This window comes from Ovis aries, chromosome 3, assembly GCF_016772045.2.
Source record: "Ovis aries strain OAR_USU_Benz2616 breed Rambouillet chromosome 3, ARS-UI_Ramb_v3.0, whole genome shotgun sequence".
Lineage (NCBI taxonomy): Eukaryota > Metazoa > Chordata > Mammalia > Artiodactyla > Bovidae > Ovis > Ovis aries.
Window position 1 is genome coordinate 68,753,100 of NC_056056.1, and position 17,183 is coordinate 68,770,282.

At 37.7% G+C, this 17,183-nt stretch overlaps 2 protein-coding genes across 15 annotated transcripts in view; one reads left to right on the forward strand and one right to left on the reverse strand.

The window, feature by feature from the left end:
• Positions 1-8,511, forward strand: part of CCDC88A (coiled-coil domain containing 88A) — a 120,676-nt gene extending 112,165 nt beyond the window's left edge. For 7 of the 14 annotated variants that reach the window (XM_004005941.5, XM_012171256.4, XM_060412176.1 and 4 more), the window contains 3 exons: positions 124-586; positions 4,686-4,786; positions 5,508-8,511. In XM_004005941.5, the coding sequence (XP_004005990.2) occupies positions 124-586; positions 4,686-4,750 (528 nt within the window). In that variant the 3' untranslated portion in view covers positions 4,751-4,786; positions 5,508-8,511. Of the gene's footprint in view, positions 1-123 lie in introns of all 14 variants that reach the window. The other 7 variants (XM_042246141.2, XM_042246142.2, XM_042246145.2 and 4 more) reach the window with 1 other exon arrangement.
• On the reverse strand, positions 3,049-12,227 carry LOC101122262 (prolyl-tRNA synthetase associated domain-containing protein 1). The gene is made up of 2 exons (XM_004005942.6): positions 12,117-12,227; positions 3,049-11,026 (listed from the first exon to the last, which is right to left on the reverse strand). The coding sequence occupies exons 1-2, from the start codon at positions 12,198-12,200 to the stop codon at positions 10,595-10,597; spliced, it is 516 nt and encodes a 171-aa protein (XP_004005991.2). The 5' UTR covers positions 12,201-12,227; the 3' UTR covers positions 3,049-10,594.
• Between the last annotated feature and the right edge of the window lie 4,956 nt (positions 12,228-17,183).

The following is a 17,183-nucleotide window of genomic DNA, read 5'->3' on the forward strand; positions in this document are numbered from 1 at the left end:
TTTTTTTAAAGTTAAGGCATGTTTAGAGACATTAGCAATTTTTTATAATCTACCATATCAGGAAAGCAAAAATATGGCTGTATTCACTAATCTGCTTTGTTTTTGTTTTTGTTTTTTTAACAGCTAAAGCCCTCAAGTCAAGAGAATCTTTTAGATGAAGTAATGAAAAGTTTGTCTGTCTCTTCTGACTTTTTGGGAAAAAACAAACCAGTTAGCTGTGGTCTGGCCAGGTCAGTAAGTGGAAAAACTCCAGGAGACTTCCATGATAGACGGACAACTAAGCCTGAACAGTTTGTGAGACCTGGTCCTCAAAAGGCTGAAGATACCTGTTTCATGAGTTCTTCAGGAAAGCCTACACGAGGCGCTCAAGGAAAGATAAAATTAATAAAAGAAACTTCTCTGTCACGACAATCAAAAGATAGTAATCCCTATGCCACTTTACCTCGTGCAAGCAGTGTTATCTCTACTGCCGAAGGAACTACTCGAAGGACAAGCATCCATGACTTTTTGACCAAGGACAGTAGACTGCCTATGTCAGTTGATTCACCACCAGCTACTGCTGATAGCAGCGTCACTGCACCATCTAGTGAGTACTGTTTACACCAGTGGGCCTCTCATACACTTCAAAGTCCGACATCTACTCTAGGTTCTCAAGCACAAAATTATTTAGCTACAGACAAGCCCCAGTCTCCACACACCCAGGCCAGAAACTCAAGAACTGAAAGGTCACATCTTCTAAATCAGACTTTTGCCATGGTTAATACGTCTAATGATGCATTTGGAAAATCAGCTACAGATAGCATAGAATCCTTTACTGTGGCTCATCCAGCTCAGCCATTTTTATCCCTGAATACAGAATTAGTTAGTAACATAAGTGGGTTACCTCCCAGACCAGTCACCAGAGTTACTGACCAGGCTTCTGCTTCTTTGGAAAAAACAGCTCAGAAGGATAATGAGCAGTTTTCTGATCATCAGAGCCACAGTAGCATTAATCCACAATCCTCTGTAGACAATAATAATCTTACCACTCCTGCATGCCTCTATCCTGATGACACAGAAGCTGCATTGTTGGTTTCTGAGGATAATCAAACGGTTTGGTATGAATATGGTTGTGTATGATCAAAAGTGCACAATATAATACTGATGTCATTTGATACACACTATGCTTCTCTAATCTGATTTGAAGAGCTGCTGTTGAAAAGAATCATTTGACTAGGTTTATATTTTTATTTTTAAGTTGTGGCATAGTGTTCAAGTGTACATTGTGGCATGTATATAAATATGATTATGTAACCACAGCAAAGCCTGCATGAACTATCAATTACATTGTACATTTTCTGCATGACTTCAAGAACCTTAACAATACATGCTCCTCTTTCACATTTCTTGTCACCCAATAAGAGATTGTTACTTTGATACCTGGAAGCATGTTAAAATGGTTGCATGCTATAGTTACTAAGAAGGCATTTCCAAGTCATATTTGTTGATTCCAAAAAAGAATGCTCATTGTCCCTTTTGCTCCCTGCTCACTGTCCCTTTTGCTCCCCTTTCCCTCTCTCCCTCCCTCTTGTCCTTAACTTTTTTCCCCAAAACATGCAATTCATATTGCACATGTACAGTATTAGTAAGGAAAATATGTTAAAAAGATGTCATTTTCTTTTGCCATTTAATTTTGCCTTCTGCCCTGCTGTTTTATTTTCAAAGAAATAGTTAATAAGTCAACACTTTACATAGCAAATATTAACTATTGCCCATATTTATAAAATTGTTCAGATTTAAAATGTTGCTAATACTCATAAATTTAGTGTAATTAAAAAAACACACCATTGAATTTAAATGTGACTTATACAGTGATTAGGAGCATTTATATTCTGTTTCTTCCCTGCACTTTTCTTCATTTTATGAACAGAAGAGTTCAAGTACTACCTTTCAGGATGACTTTTTTACTTGGAATCAGTTAACACAGTAGTTTTTTCAGGGTTTTTTTAAATGTAGAATCAAAGAGAAATAAAGCAAATCATACTCAGTGTGTGGGAGATTTGCATTTTTACTTCTCTTTTAAAAGGGTAGCAAGTTTACTGAGTGGTGAAGATTGTTACTTAAATAATTCTTTAATTTCTGCTAAGTTACATATGTCCTAAAAACAGAATTTTCTAAAATGAGTACATTGTGCTAAAATAAAATGTAAAATTAGTGTTTATAGCCATATAAACAGACATGTTTCTAGTAGAACAGATTTTAAAACTAAGAATAATTGCAACTTCTTAGCTAAAAAATAATCATAAAAGATAGAGAAAATATTTGGTAACTCTGATTCATGTCATAAACTTTAAAATTATCTTCCTGTGGTCATAGCATTTTAAAACAGAATCAGCCAAAATTGAGTTTCTAACTTCCAGAATAAAACAGCAAAAAAGAAAGCCCCAAGAAACCCATAACCCTGACTCACTTACTTCTGGAGAAGTATACCTTAGCTCTATCTCTGAAATGTTTTTGCTCTCTTGATTCAGCCTAAATATCACTGACAGTAATGCAGCCTGGCATCTAGAAAAAATGATTTGAAATGTAACTTGATAAGGAGGAAATTATTATTTTACACGTGTTGTTATAGTAAATTGTTATTCATTGGGCCAGAGAAAACAAAGTTTCTAAAGAATCTTTGCTTAATAAAATGTGACCTGGGAATTCGCTGGCAGCCCAGCGGTTAGGACTCTGCAGTTTCGCTGCTGAGGACCTGTGTTCGATCCCTGGTCACAGAATTAAGATCCTGCAAGCCACACAGCATGGGCAAAAATTTTTTTAAAAGGAAACGAAAAGAAGGAAATTTGTATCCTTTGTAAATTACCCTATTCTCTTGTACTTACACAAGATCATTTCAGGCCTAGGCCCCTTCTCTTTATATCTTTGACCATACTTTTTTTCTCACAGCCAGTTCTTACTAAAAATGCTTCCAATGCGTTGGTTTCACTTCAGGTCAAATAAATCTTTCGCCTTTTATTTAAAAAAAAAAATGCTTCCAGTGCAACTCATCAAATAAACAATCAGAAATTTTCTTATTTTTAATACCATTTAATATATTTTATCTACATGAAAACATCAATCCATTTGTCACTTATTTCACAATTAGTCCTAATATTTCAAATGTTTTTGGTGTCCCTTTTCTTTTTTCATAACCTGTTAATAAGACTTTTTAAAAAGTTTAAGATTATTTATTAAAATACATTGAGAAATCATATGCTACTATATGGTAAACACTGTGATTATTTTACAATGTTAGACTTACAGGAAAGAAGCATTTCTAACCCAGATGACTGTAGTAACATATACAGCATGTTTTCCAAAACAACATACACATTGTGCATGTAAGACAGAGAGATACATACCATGTCCATGTGTCTGGGACTGTCAGAGAATATAGGTGATATTTCCTCCAGAAACTGTCACCAGGTGTAAGGTCATAAAATTCCCTTAAAACACTATTTTACCAGTGTTTCTTGATAGCACTTGAAATCACATTTTGAGTAGTGATAAGAGCCTTAGAAATCGTATAGAGCTAGTATTTCCCAAACTCTTAAAAAAATCAACATAATACCTTCTATAAATGATGCCCCAATGCCCCAATTAAAAAAAAAATTTATCTTCTGATCAAAGTGAAGCAGCTCTGACTCAGTTGAATAACTGTACTTTTTTTGAGACATCGCCATAAATATTCTCCAATTTCACAGAGGATTACAGGCATACCTCGTTTTATTGTGCTTTCTTGTACTTCACAGATACTGTGGGGTTTTTCCCCAACAAACTGAAGGTTTGTGGCAGTTCTGTCAGACAAGCCTATCAGTGCCATTATTGCAACAGCATTTGCTCACTTCATGTCTCTGTCACATTTTGGGAGTTCTCAGAATATTTCTAACTTTCTCATTATTGTTATATTTGTTACGGTGATCGATGATCCGTGATCTTTGATGTTACAATTGCAAAAAAAAAATTACGACTTGCTACAGGCTCAGATAATGGATAGCTCTTTTTAGCAATAAAGTTTTTTTTAATTAAGATATGTACATTGTTATTTACATGCATTGGGAAACTAAAAATTCATGTGACTCACTTTATTGCAAAATTCACTTTATTATAGTGGTCTGGAACCAAACCTGCAATTATCTCCGAGGTATGCCTGTATTAGTACCCTAATTTTAGATGAAATTGAATAGCTTTCATATTCCTGGCTTAGGTTTCTATAAATGATATCCTTATTATTTTGTGGTATTGTAAATTCATGTTAGGCTTTGGGTCCCCTTTGACCAAAGTAGTTTTAACTCTAACAGTGTAAGTAGATATATTTTCCTACAAAGTAAGCCTCAAGGCCTGGTTTTCTTAGTAAACAATACAAATATTTCACTGTGGATGTTTCTGCTGCTGCATGCAAGATTATATTTTACTTCAAAACTATATGTGACCATTTAGTAAACAAACATCATAAACCTATCAGACATCAAGAGGGCATTATTATTATAGCTTTTAAAACATGTAAATCAGTCTTTAAGTAGAGATGTCTGTCAGATTAATAACATTTCCAGAATTAGATTCCGTCTCCTTGCCTTAGGCAGTGAGAGCTCTTTAGTTTCTTATCTTCATGAATTGTATGTTTAGCTTTTCATTAAATAACATGAAATGCTTTTCTCCTGCAGATGTGGACAAAGTACAAGAAAACAGAAATTCAAAAAGCAGGTCTAGGGAACAACAAAGCTCCTAATTCTATAACCCCACTACATGACATGTGGGCCAAGTGGTGAGTTTCTTGCTTAAAATGTAAATGAGATTAATCTCATTTGTACAAACTAACTGCATTAAGTATAAGAACAAGTGCACATTGCATTAACAGATGTAAATATTGCTTGCTTAATTCATGATTTTCTGTGTGTCTGATTAGTAAGTAAATCAAAATTACATGATTCTTCAAAGCATTTGGCCATCAGTGCACGCTCAGTTGTGTCCGACTCTTTGCGACCCCATGGACTGTAGCCCACCAGGCTCCTCTGTCCGTGGAATCTTCCAGGCAAGAATACTGGAGTGGGTTGCCATGCCCTTCTCCAGGGGATCGTCCCAACATAGGATCAAACCCGGGTCTCCCGCATTGCAGGCAGATTCTTTACCATTTGAGCTACCCGGGAAGCCCTTTAGTGCAGGAAAACAATCTTTAAAAATATGTTTTCCCCTCAATTTAAATTTGATTTTACTAATGAATAATGTTTTAGAAATTATTTCTTCAGTTTAAAATCTTTCTGGTAGGAATGTAACTTCTGTGCAATGTTCTTGGTAATTGAGGAGAAGAAATTAAATGTCTTTTTTACAAAGAGCTGCTTAGACAAATTCTCTGACTCTCTGTCACTCTTATCCCTGTAAAAGTACCTAGTGCATGCTGTTCTTTTAGTGGTTGCTCTGTATGTTATATCTCTTATCTTCAAACTTTTCTTATATTTTCTTTCTTTCTACTTTCCAACTAAATACAGAGAGAAAAGTGTCCTTCAGTTTCTCAGTATGAAGCCTTTATTTCTGAAGTAACAAGACACCCAACTATAGGAATCATTTTTTAAAATCTTTAAGGAGACTTAACAATCCTTCGTGACTAGAGCAGGAAAGAAATACAAACCTTCATTCCTTCCTTGAATCAAGGAGTACTACTGGAGTCAACTGCCAAAATTTTTAGAAGGTTTTTGTGACTTATTATGTACATTGTACTTTTAAAATCTACTGAATAAAGCATGTTCTCTCGCTAAGGACCAAGTGTTTTAAGGGTTCAAGAAGTACTCCAAGAATATACTTCTTTCATCATTTGTTTATGAATTTATCCATGTTTGCTTAATGCTTCTGCTAAGTATTAGCCTAAGTCTAGCCATTTATATTTAGTTGTGTAAACCTAAATTAAATGCTGTAGTATGCTGTGGAATGTACTATATATCAAGATGCAGAGAACATTGTTTAGGCATGTCAGAGCCTTATTTGGTTAGCAGACTGCATGTGTTGGTATTCTCTCATTTTTAAGCCGACTATTTTGATGCACTGCAAAAGAAACTCAGTTTATGAAATAACTGAAAAATCCATGATAGGAGTTATAAAAAAATTTACAGTGATATTAATATTTCCATATTCCCTGCTAAGGAACACTAAGTAATTCATTCACACATGGATCTAAGGTAATTAGAACGTGTTTTTCTGAAACTTTTTTTTAGTAAGGTGGTTTTCTAGAAAAAGACATTCCCAAGATAAAGCTATTGTGTTTGAACTCATTTCCCTTCTTAGTGTTGGGTTATGTATGTACGTTTTTTTTAACTTGAGAGCTGACTGTTGCTTAAGAAGTTTTCTTATGGCAAAAATAATGTAAATAATTTACTACGATCGCATTTTGCCAGGAACTCATTTATTATTAAGGTTATCACTTATTAATAAGAATTTTTGGTTTTGTCCTTTATAAGACTACATTAAAGTTGGTAACTGTTACCAGTACTTCTGAAATATTTGTATGCATTTGTTTTACATTTGAAAGAAGCACAAAAAAGTAAATTTAGTTAACCCAGGGAAACATCAATTTTTTTGTAGTTCCAATTTTCTATCACAGTTTTATTTTCTTATGCAATCAAAAATTGCATTGATATATATTAATGCAAATTCATTATTTAACGTAAATATATGAATAATCTTAAAGGTCTGAAATGAGAAAGATACTGATTTTTTAATTTTAACAATGTACTTCTTAGGCTCTCACTACCAGCTCTAAAAATCTTTTTGGAATAATTCCATAGTGTGTGGTTTATGAATTGTGTGTTTCATCACTAACCTAGTAGCCATGAAAAATGTGTCTCCCTCTCCCCCTCCTTCCTCATGCCCTTCTCTTTTTTTCCCCTCTCTTTTTGGTAGGCCAGTAACAGTGTTGTGTTCTACTTTCAGAAGATAGTCTACTTTCAGAAAGACCATTAATGAAAAGAAATATGGCATGTATAGTTGAAGCTGAAATGGAAGTTAGGTTTTGCCACCAAATAATGCTGTAAAGTTAAATCACTTTTAAATTCTTGGATGAAAGGTGCTATGTAAATATAAATACAAAGGATTCTTACTAAGATACAAATATTGCACAACAGACATATTTAAAACCTATTCTCTAGACTGTGAAACATGTCTCCATCATGATTTCCTAGATTCAAGTATCAGACTGATAATGGGCATTGTGGCAGTCTAGAGACGTCTGCATGTAAAAACTGTAAATTCATTTTTAGGTGGATAAATTGAGAGTAAATATAGAAATTATGTTTTAGCTAAATACAGTAAGTGTGTAACTTAGATTTATATTAACTAGCATCTAATTTGCACAACTAGGACACATCCCAGGACATTTGCTTCAAGTTGAAATTTAATGAGTAGGAGGTAGTCCAGTGAGGGTGTGTGACACCACAGCTTGATCTCTCCAGGACACTAATATCCTAAAACAGAGACCCTGCTGACTGAAGCAACACATTATTGCTTCAGTTAGAAAATGCTTAAGGGTCGCCTGTAAAGGGCTGACTCAGAAAATGCAGCAAGACGACCAAGAACACCTGAGACTGCAAAAAGTAGGCATATTCTCAAATCACATTCGTCACCTTTCTCATACCGTTTCAAGAAAGGACTAAATGACCACATGAGTGTTTTACCATTTCCAAAAGATAGCATCAGAAGCAAACTTAGTAGGAAGTCATGCTTTTCCTTTAGATAAACTACTTCTGCCAAACGAAAACATGTAGCCAACTAGAAAGTACAATAACTGGGGCCACTTTCCTGACTGGCGCCTGACATGATTTTAATTATACAGCTCTAATCCCCCTTGGAAACTAAAGAATTTATATACAGGGTAATAGGTTCGGCCCAGAGCTCCGATAAAGTGCTTGAGATCTGGCAATGTGGAAATGTTCGGTCCAAGTTTTTGAACTGGTGGTTACCAAAGAGTTCACGAAACAGGTTTGTATGTAGCACCTTTCATGCAAGGCATGGTAAGAGCCTATTTAAAAATCACTGTGCGTATTACAGAATTGCAGCCACCTCACAAATAAATATTATTACAGCCTGTACTGTCTTAACAGTTTATGTCAGGAAGTGAAAAAGATATTGTACCAAATCTGGAATTACAATGAGGAGTAATAATGTATGCTAAATAACTTTTGTACTTTAAGTTACTTTTTATGAGAAAAGTGAAGTTTTGTGTTTTTTTTTCCTGCTACTCTTAGTCCTGAGATATGTTTTTTTCTTTAAGCCTTGAATGAATAATACAGACGGAGCCCATTTTATAATATAAACCTTGATGTACAAGTTGAGATATTTGGACAACAGTGAAAATGCCTTAAAAGGAATGCTTATGGATAAAGTTGCACTTATAACACCCTTTAACAAAACCTAATTTTAAATTGTCTTTCTTTTCTAAGGGTTCTCTCTTTCAATGTTTGCCATTGTACTTATAACTGTTATTAAATACCAAATCAAATAATACACGAGCTGTAACATTTCCTTTAAAGTAATGCTACTGAGAAATCTGGAGTTAAATGGCAAAATGTTTATTACTTGGCTATATTAAAGCCACAGTTGATAACAAAAAACCCAGTTCATAACAAAAAAGACACCATCATTTGGCTGATCGTTTTTCAAAAACATTTTTCATTTTAGTTTTTAACTTTTATTTCTCCTAAAAAAATTAAGTTGGTTTAACATTCACTTGTCAAACTGATATGAGATGATTTTTATAACAAGTGGTTAGCAATCATAACATATAATTTAACCAGGTATCATTCTTTCCTTTCTCTTTGCCCTAGAAAACCAATTTTCAGACATAATCTTGTTTACCTCTGTTCTAATCACTTTGGGATGAGTATTAGAGGTTTGAGGAGAAAGAGAAGAATTTATTAGTTTTGTCAATCCCAGAAGTGTCATTATAATAATAGACTGTACACATCAGTCTCTTTCCATTTTCACGTAGACTTTGGGAGGCATAATGTTAAGAGATGGCAACTTGACTTGTGTCATTGGGCAGGTCAGTCTTTCTGGGCCTATTTTCACTCTAAGGTGAGGAAGACAGACCAGTTTGCTGAGGTCCTCAGTGTCTTTGATTCTGTTCAGTAAACCTTCATTTTATATTCAAAGCAACCTAAATTTCCTCTTTCTTAGAGATATAATACCGAGTAGGCAAAAAACCAGTGTAGCATCTCAGAATGTTATCATTGATGGAAGATATTTCTTACTAACTCACTCATCTATATTTTATAAAAATTCTGCCATCAGTAGACTTGTAGTCTCTAACCACATATATTGAAAAATGACAAGTTTTTACCTTTGCCTTTCAGTAATGCAAATCGGTACAAATTAAAAATGGTTTCTCTACCGGAAGCAATTACTGCATGTTCAACCTTAGGAAGAAACATTTTATCTCTCAAATATCCGATTGTACTAGAGGAAATGAGAATTTTCCGAAGTCCTCTAGGCTGTTTTGTAGCCTACTCAGACCCTCAATTAGGGTCTTAGTTGAGTTTAAGAGAGGTGAAAAAATATATTAATTTTCCTCACTGTTTTGAACTAGCTTCTATATGGCAACTGACAATACCTAATCCTGGGTTCTTACACGTTTTCGTTTATATGTGTATAAAATTTATCTTACACTTTTTAGATGCGTAATTGAAAAATGAGTAAATTTAATATAGCCTAAAGGACAGAAACTTGTTCAAGCATGTTCAAATTTCTAACCTCTGAACAAAGACCAAACAAATCCTTAATGGCCTCTGTATGTTCTGCTCCTGAGTTAAAATGTAATTTCATTAGTATAATGATTATGGCATATTTTCTATCCCTACTTTGAGGGTTTTTCTAGATTAAGATATTGTAACGATAGAATTTTATTTTAAAAATTAGCTTCTATTTTCACTGGGGAAAAAAAAAGCATTGGTTTAATAACAAACACTCGGTAACAGAAAGGTTTTCCCTTGCCCCCTTGTTTAATTATACTGCTGGGAAATTCTTATTCCTTAATCCTCATTCCCTCAAGATAACCGCTATTTACAATTTAATGTCTTCCCATATTATTTTTTATTTTTTCCCCTGTATGTCACTATCACATGTATAATTTTACATATGCTATTTTTGCAACTTGCTTTTTTTTCAAGTATAATAAATAAGATGTAAGACAGTTAATCTTAGATAAATAATCTTAGTTTTGATGCTAATTTATTCTTTTTTGGCCACCCTGCTGCGTGTGGGAATCTCAGTTCCTGTGACTAGGCACTGAACCTGGGCCAGGCAGTGAAAGCCTGGATTCCTAACCACAGGGCAACCAGGGAACTCCTGATGTTAATGAAGGCATTCTTGTAACAAGTAGTCATGGGGATGGGGAGGGTGGAACCTCTGGCCTGACTAAAGCTACCTCAATATATTTAAAAAAAGAAAAACTTTAAGATGAGATAGTTTTTCAATAGTTCAGGTGGTCACCAAACCGAGTGCTAGATATATCTTCCCACTTTTAATGCTTCTTATAATTACAAGTAAGAAAAACAGCTTTCAGAAATAAATACTCTGAACTTTAGCCCAGTTAGTTTTTATCAAAGTTTAGTATTATGGGATCATGTCCTGTGTTCTTCACAAATGTGAGAAAGTCTTCAGGGCTCAATCCCATGGTTGCAGTATTGGTCATTGGATGGAAGTACACCTTTTCATGTCCACCTTCCAAAAAGGCAGAATCCAGAACAAACTTCACATCTCCATCATCACAGAAGAGTGCCAACGGGGTGGCACAACCTTGGCCAACTTTCAGTTTTTCTAGCATGGCTGCTTCATCGGCAAACCGCAGGTTTCCACTCCCAACACCTAACTGCTTGGCGAGATCATTTAAATTAATTTGTCTATCATGAAGAACTGTCACCAGCCAATAGCCTTTTTTCTTTTTGTCCTTAAGAAATAAGTTCTTACTGTGTGCTCCTTTCAAATGCTGGATATGAGGCATCATTTCTTCAACTGTAAACACCTGTAAAATACCACATGAGAACTTTTAAAATAACATGCATGTACACTGCAAACACAGTTATATATACATTGCTTGCTGGGTCTAAACAGCGTGGTTAGGGAGTACTCGGTGTCCAGGATATCACTGGTAGCAACCGATTCCCAGCCTATTATCAAATAATTATATCTCATCTCGGACCTCAAGTAGTTTCTCTTTGGCCAATTCTCCATTGCAATATGCTGGCTAAACCTTCACATTTCTAAAATGCTATTTTTGTTTTTCCTTTAGACTTTTAGTCGAGTTTATAGCAGCCCTCACAACACTGTAAATCAACTATACTCCAATAAAAAGGGGCGGGGCGGGGGGGAGTTTATAGCAGCCCAGACTCCTATTCCTTGGCATTCTATCCAGATCATAATACAACCTCTACTCTATAAAATATAACTAAAGAGAGGGAGTGAGGGCAGGAAATGAGAGCCTGGACTAGTATAAAAAGAACATCAGAAACGCTGGCAATATGCACAGTAAAAAGGGAGAGAGTATCGAGGCAAAAGAGTCAAAGAAAATAGTTTTGATGAATTTCTCTACCCTTTGAAGACTATCACCGTATCTAGCTAGTTATCAGGAGCTGTTACAAAAGAGTTAGGCAAAAACTATGTCCTCCCAACAGTCAGATTATATACTGGCTACGTGAGATACTTGCAAAAACAAAAAGTCTCCATCAATCAACTGAATCGTTAAAAAAAATACCAAACTCTAACCCTGGTGTCCCGCATGCATCATAGCCACTGCAGAAACGTTTTACTGCTTGGCAACTTACATACCCAGGCCAGTTTGAGATGCACAAGTTCTCAATATGTTGCGCTAGTTCCCAAAATTAAAATCGCTCCAAAAGGAAAACAGGTTTTTTCATAATAACAGCAGAGCAGAGTCCCAAGTGGAGATGCACTCGATGGTGCATTCAGATCCCTCTCTACTCTGGATTCCGGGAAATGCCTTAGGAACGGACTTTACGGTGACCCCCCGGGACGTCTAGTCTCAGCGGCTTCGCCTCGCAGACGCTGCAGTAGAGCCCACTTCCTCCCGGGGTGGTCCTGGGGGAGCGTCTCACCTCCGGGTGCTCCACGACCTCTGTGCGGATGGCCAGGGCGGCGAGCCGCTGCTCCAGCGCCGCCCGCAACTCGGCGCCTGCCATGCTGTCCTCGTGGCGGCGGCGAGAGACGCGGAACTGGGCGTGGCTTCCCGCGGACCGCCCACTGCAGGCCGAGGCGGAAGTTCCTGGAGGGACAGGGGCGGTGCTGGAAGTCCAGCGCCCGCGTTTTCTGGAGGCGAGGTCGTACCGTGTTCGTTCGACATCTACCGTTTGTTCCCGAGGTTCGTCCGAGTCCGCAAGGACATCCTTCCCCTGACATGCAGTGTCCTTAACCCGCGTCCCGCAAGAGGGAGGCGCCTACGTTCTCACAGCCCACTCCATACCCGCCGCAGGTTCCCTAGATCCAGCTTGTCTTCCATTTAAATAGATTTAAACCTAACAACTCAACTTAAGGAATGTTGAGGGAGTGATTCATTGTATGTGGTCTCGGGTTACCCAGGAAGCAGACTGAGGCAGTCTCCTTATCCCTTCTGCCCTTGGAATGTACATACTACCCACTGTTCTGAGCTAGGTGCTACTTGAAGGATGCAGCCTTGAGAGAGTAATGTGTCATTGAAACCTGGACTTTTTAGGTAAGTGAGGCCCCTTTCGCCCCTTAAGGCCTCTAGATAAATTCTTAAGATGCTGGCAAGTGGATGCCCAAGACAAACCACCAATATAAGTTCCTTTGAATATTATTAAAACTGCCACCTACCAATGAGGAATGCCCTGCCTCTTCAGTCTTTCCTTGCCCTTCTGGGGTGGAGGGTGGGGTCTCTGGGTGTGTGTGTGCGCGCAGCGGTTTCACCTGGGGAACTTCCTAAGGATGTGGACCAACAAGGAGAGAAAGAGCCAGAATCTCTATCCTTTTGACTACCTTTTTCAGAGGCATTTTTTCCTGCCTCTTGGTGGAGTGTTTTCCACTATCGTGCAAAACCCTCACTCTCCACCTTGAATGAGGCCTGAAATTCCACTAGAGTTTCATTTATGAGTTTAGATTAAGCTTCCAATTGTTACCAAAACTGTTGCCCCAGAATCATACCCCTACCCCTCTCTTGAATGGAAACCAGTTGCTCGTATCTGAAGTTTTGGGAGGGAGCTGCAAAGCAAAAACCAGGGACTGGTTAGATCCAATTAGGCACTAGATGGTTGAAGATTTAACTTCCAGTAGACCTAGAGCCTCATTGTATAGTCAGTGCATGCTAAATGATACACCCATAAGTGCAGAGACAGTTGACAGTTGCCATGACAACAACCAGAAAAGGGTTCAGTTCAGTTCAGTCGCTCAGTGGTGTCCGACTCTTTGTGACCCCATGAATCGCAGCACGCCAGGCCTCCCTGTCCATCACCAACTCCCAGAGTTCACTCAGACTCACGTCCATCGAGTCAGTGATGCCATCCAGCCATCTCATCCTCTGTCATCCCCTTCTCCTCCTGCCCCTAATCCCTCCCAGCATCAGAGTCTTTTCCAATGAGTCAACTCTTCTCATGAGGTGGCCAAAGTACTGGAGTTTCAGCTTTAGCATCATTCCTTCCAAAGAAATCCCAGGGCTGATCTCCTCTAGAAAAGGGTTACAAAGACCGAAAAAGAGAGTTATATCAGTGCCAGGTCCAAACCACACTCCTCTTCTCAGGTAAGTCATGAATATTCCTCTCACTCTTTCCAATTCCCTCCCTTCTGTCTCCACCCTCCTATATAAATAGTGTCTCCCCTTGAATTAGGTTGATTTGTACACAAGATTCTCCATTCTTTAGCCATTGAATAAAGCTTGTGCTGTTCCAGTCTTAGCATAGGATTTGTTATTGGCTGTGCAAACCTGTTCAGGAAAAGAACCTTCCTGACTGGGACAAGGGTTCATGGCTGGGGCTAGAACCCCAGCACAAGCCAAGTAGACCAATTCACTAATAGAATCTGAGCTAAATCATAGCTATTCCTAGGGACATTTAACTCTAGTAGGAATATATTTAGGTCATCTCTGCGGTGCAAATGGAAGGCCTGGTGAAGAATGCTCTTAAGAAGATACTGCAAAGTTCAGTTGTCTTGTCATATGCACAGGTCTGAATCCATGAATTCAACCAACAACAGATGGGAAAAAAAAAAATTCTAGTAAGTTCCAAAAGCCAAAACTTGAATTTCCCACACACTAGCAATTGTTTACATAGTTACAATGTATTAGATATTATTTAGAGATTATTTAAAGTATACAGGAGGATGTATATAGGTCATATGCAAAATTGCACCATTTTATATAAGGAACTTCAGCATCTACAAATTTTGGCGTCTGTGGAGGATCCCTGGAACTAACACCCCTTGGATACCAAAGGTGGACTATATTTGAGTCCTCCCCCACAGGACAGCCTCAGAGGCAGCTGTGAAAGAGAAAATCAGAGCCAACTTCATAATTCACCCAGAATTAGCCTTGGACAGTGCAATTTTAAAAGGTCTCAGTTTAACCAACCTCTTAAAATTATTATGCCATGTCTTCCTTCAAATAGTCCATCCAGTTCTTTGATACTTGATTATGGAATCAACAGGCATCTGCCCATGGCCACCTAAATTCAAATCAACAGCAAAAGAAATGTACCACATTAAAGAGTATTTAGAAAACTTAGATAAGGGGAAAGGGATCACTCAGAAAATTTTTTCTATGTTTATTATTTTATTTCCCCATTTGTGAGTTAGTTTCATTTCTGTCTTGGCTCATTTAGCTATGGAGTGAATGTTAATGGCTTTCACATTGGTTTATGTGAGCTCTTTAAATAATCAAGTTGTGTGTCTTTCATTTGTCCTATATACTCCAAATATCATATATACTTTTTCCATTAAAGAGGAGGTTCTCCCCCCCACAACCATATACCTTTCAGAGATCATAGTTCCCCAACCAAGGATCAAACTGGGGCACCTGGCAGTGAAAGCCCAGACTCCTAACCACAGGACTGCCAGGGAATTCACAAGAGGGGATTTTTTTTTTTTTTTAGTTTGGTTTTACCTACAGATGTTACTTATTTTTGTGTAACCAAATGTGTTTTTTTTTTAAGTTAATCTGATCTAGGTATAGAAAGCTAACCTCTAGCAATAGAATATGCAATCTTTTCTTTCTTTCTTTTTTTATTATTTTCTTAGAAATACTCAACTCATTAATATTTAAATTTTACTTTGGTATATAAGATATGGTGAGGCTTATTTTTTTCACTACGCTCTCTCAGAATAAAAATGGAAAGCATCAGAATACCAAGGACCACATATATGAAGATGTGGCATATCTCAAATTATTGTCCTTAAATATTTGAAGACTTTCAAGAACACCCAAATTCAATCATGGAGACCTGAGCATTGAAAGAAGGGGAAAAAGAATTGAAATCTAAGAAGAATTGTAGCTAAGAAATGTGAATCACAAGCCAGAATGACTATCATCAAAGAATCTACAAACAATAAATGCTAGAGGGGATGTGACCAGGAGAGAAGCTTCCAGCACTGTTGGTGGGAATGTAAATTGGTACAGCCACTACGGAGCACAATATGGAGGTTTCTTAAAAAACTAAAAACAGAGCTACCATATGACCGTGCAGTCCCACTAGTGGGCACATATCTGGAGAAAAACATGATCCAAAAAGATACTTGTACCCCAATGTTCATTGCAGTACTGTTTGCAGTAACCAAGAAATGGAAGCAATATAAATGTCCATTGATGGAGAAATGGATAAAGAAAATGTATATACATAAAATGGAATATTACTCAGCTGTTAAAAAGAATGAAATAATGCCATATTGCAGCAACATGGATGGATATCAGTTCAGTTCAGTCGCTCAGTCATGTCTAACTCTTTGGGACCCCATGAACTGCAGCACGCCAGGCCTCCCTGTCCATTACCAACTCCCAGAATCCACCCAAACCCATATCCACTGAGTCGGTGATGCCATCCAACCATCTCATCCTCTGTCGTCCCCTTCTCCTGCCCTCAATCTTTCCCAGCATTGGGGAAAGATTCAAATGAGTCAGCTCTTCGCATCAGGTGGCCAAAGTATTGGAGTTTCAGCTTTAGCATCACTCCTTCCAAAGAACACCCAGGACTGATCTTTAGGATGGACTGGTTGGATCTCCTTGCAGTCCAAGGGACTCTCAAGAGTCTTCTCCAACACCACAGTTCAAAAGCATCAATTCTTCGGCACTCAGCTTTCTTTATAGTCCAACTCTCACATCCATACATGATGACTTCAAAAACCATAGCCTTGACTAGACGGACCTTTGTTGACAAAGTAATATCTCTGCTTTTGAATATGCTGTCTAGGTTGGTCATAACTTTCCTTCCAAGGAGTAAGCGTCTCTTAATTTCATGGCTGCAATCACCATCTGCAGTGATTTTGGAGCCCCCAAAAATAAAGTCAGCCACTTTTTCCCCATCTATTTGCCATGAAGTAATGGGACCAGGTGCCATGATCTTCGTTTTCTGAATGTTGAGCTTTAAGCCAGCTTTTTCACTCTCCTCTTTTACTTTCATCAAGAGGCTCTTTAGTTCTTCTTCACTTTCTGCCATAAGGGTGGTGTCATCTACATATCTCAGGTTATTAATATTTCTCCTGGCAATCTTGATTCCAACTTGTGCTTCCTCCAGCCCAGCACTTCTCATGATGTACTCTGCATATAAGTTAAATAAGCATGGTGACAATGTACAGCCTTGACGTACTCCTTTACCTATTTGGAATCAGTCTGTTGTTCCGTAGAGAGTGTCATACTGAGTGGAGTAAGAGAAGAAAAAATATGACATCTATTATATGTGGAATCTAAAAAGAAAGGATACAAATGAACTTACAAAACAGAAACAGATTCACAGACCTTGAGATCAAGCTTATGGTTGCCGGGGGAGAGCAGGGACAGTCAGGGAGTTTGGAATGAACATGTACACACTGCTATGTTTAAAATGGATAACCAACAAGGAAGGACCTATTGTATAGCACAGGAAACTCTGCTCAGTGTTGTGTGGCAGCCTAGATGAGAGGGGAGTTTGGGTGAGAATGGGTACATGTATATGTATGTCTGAGTCCCT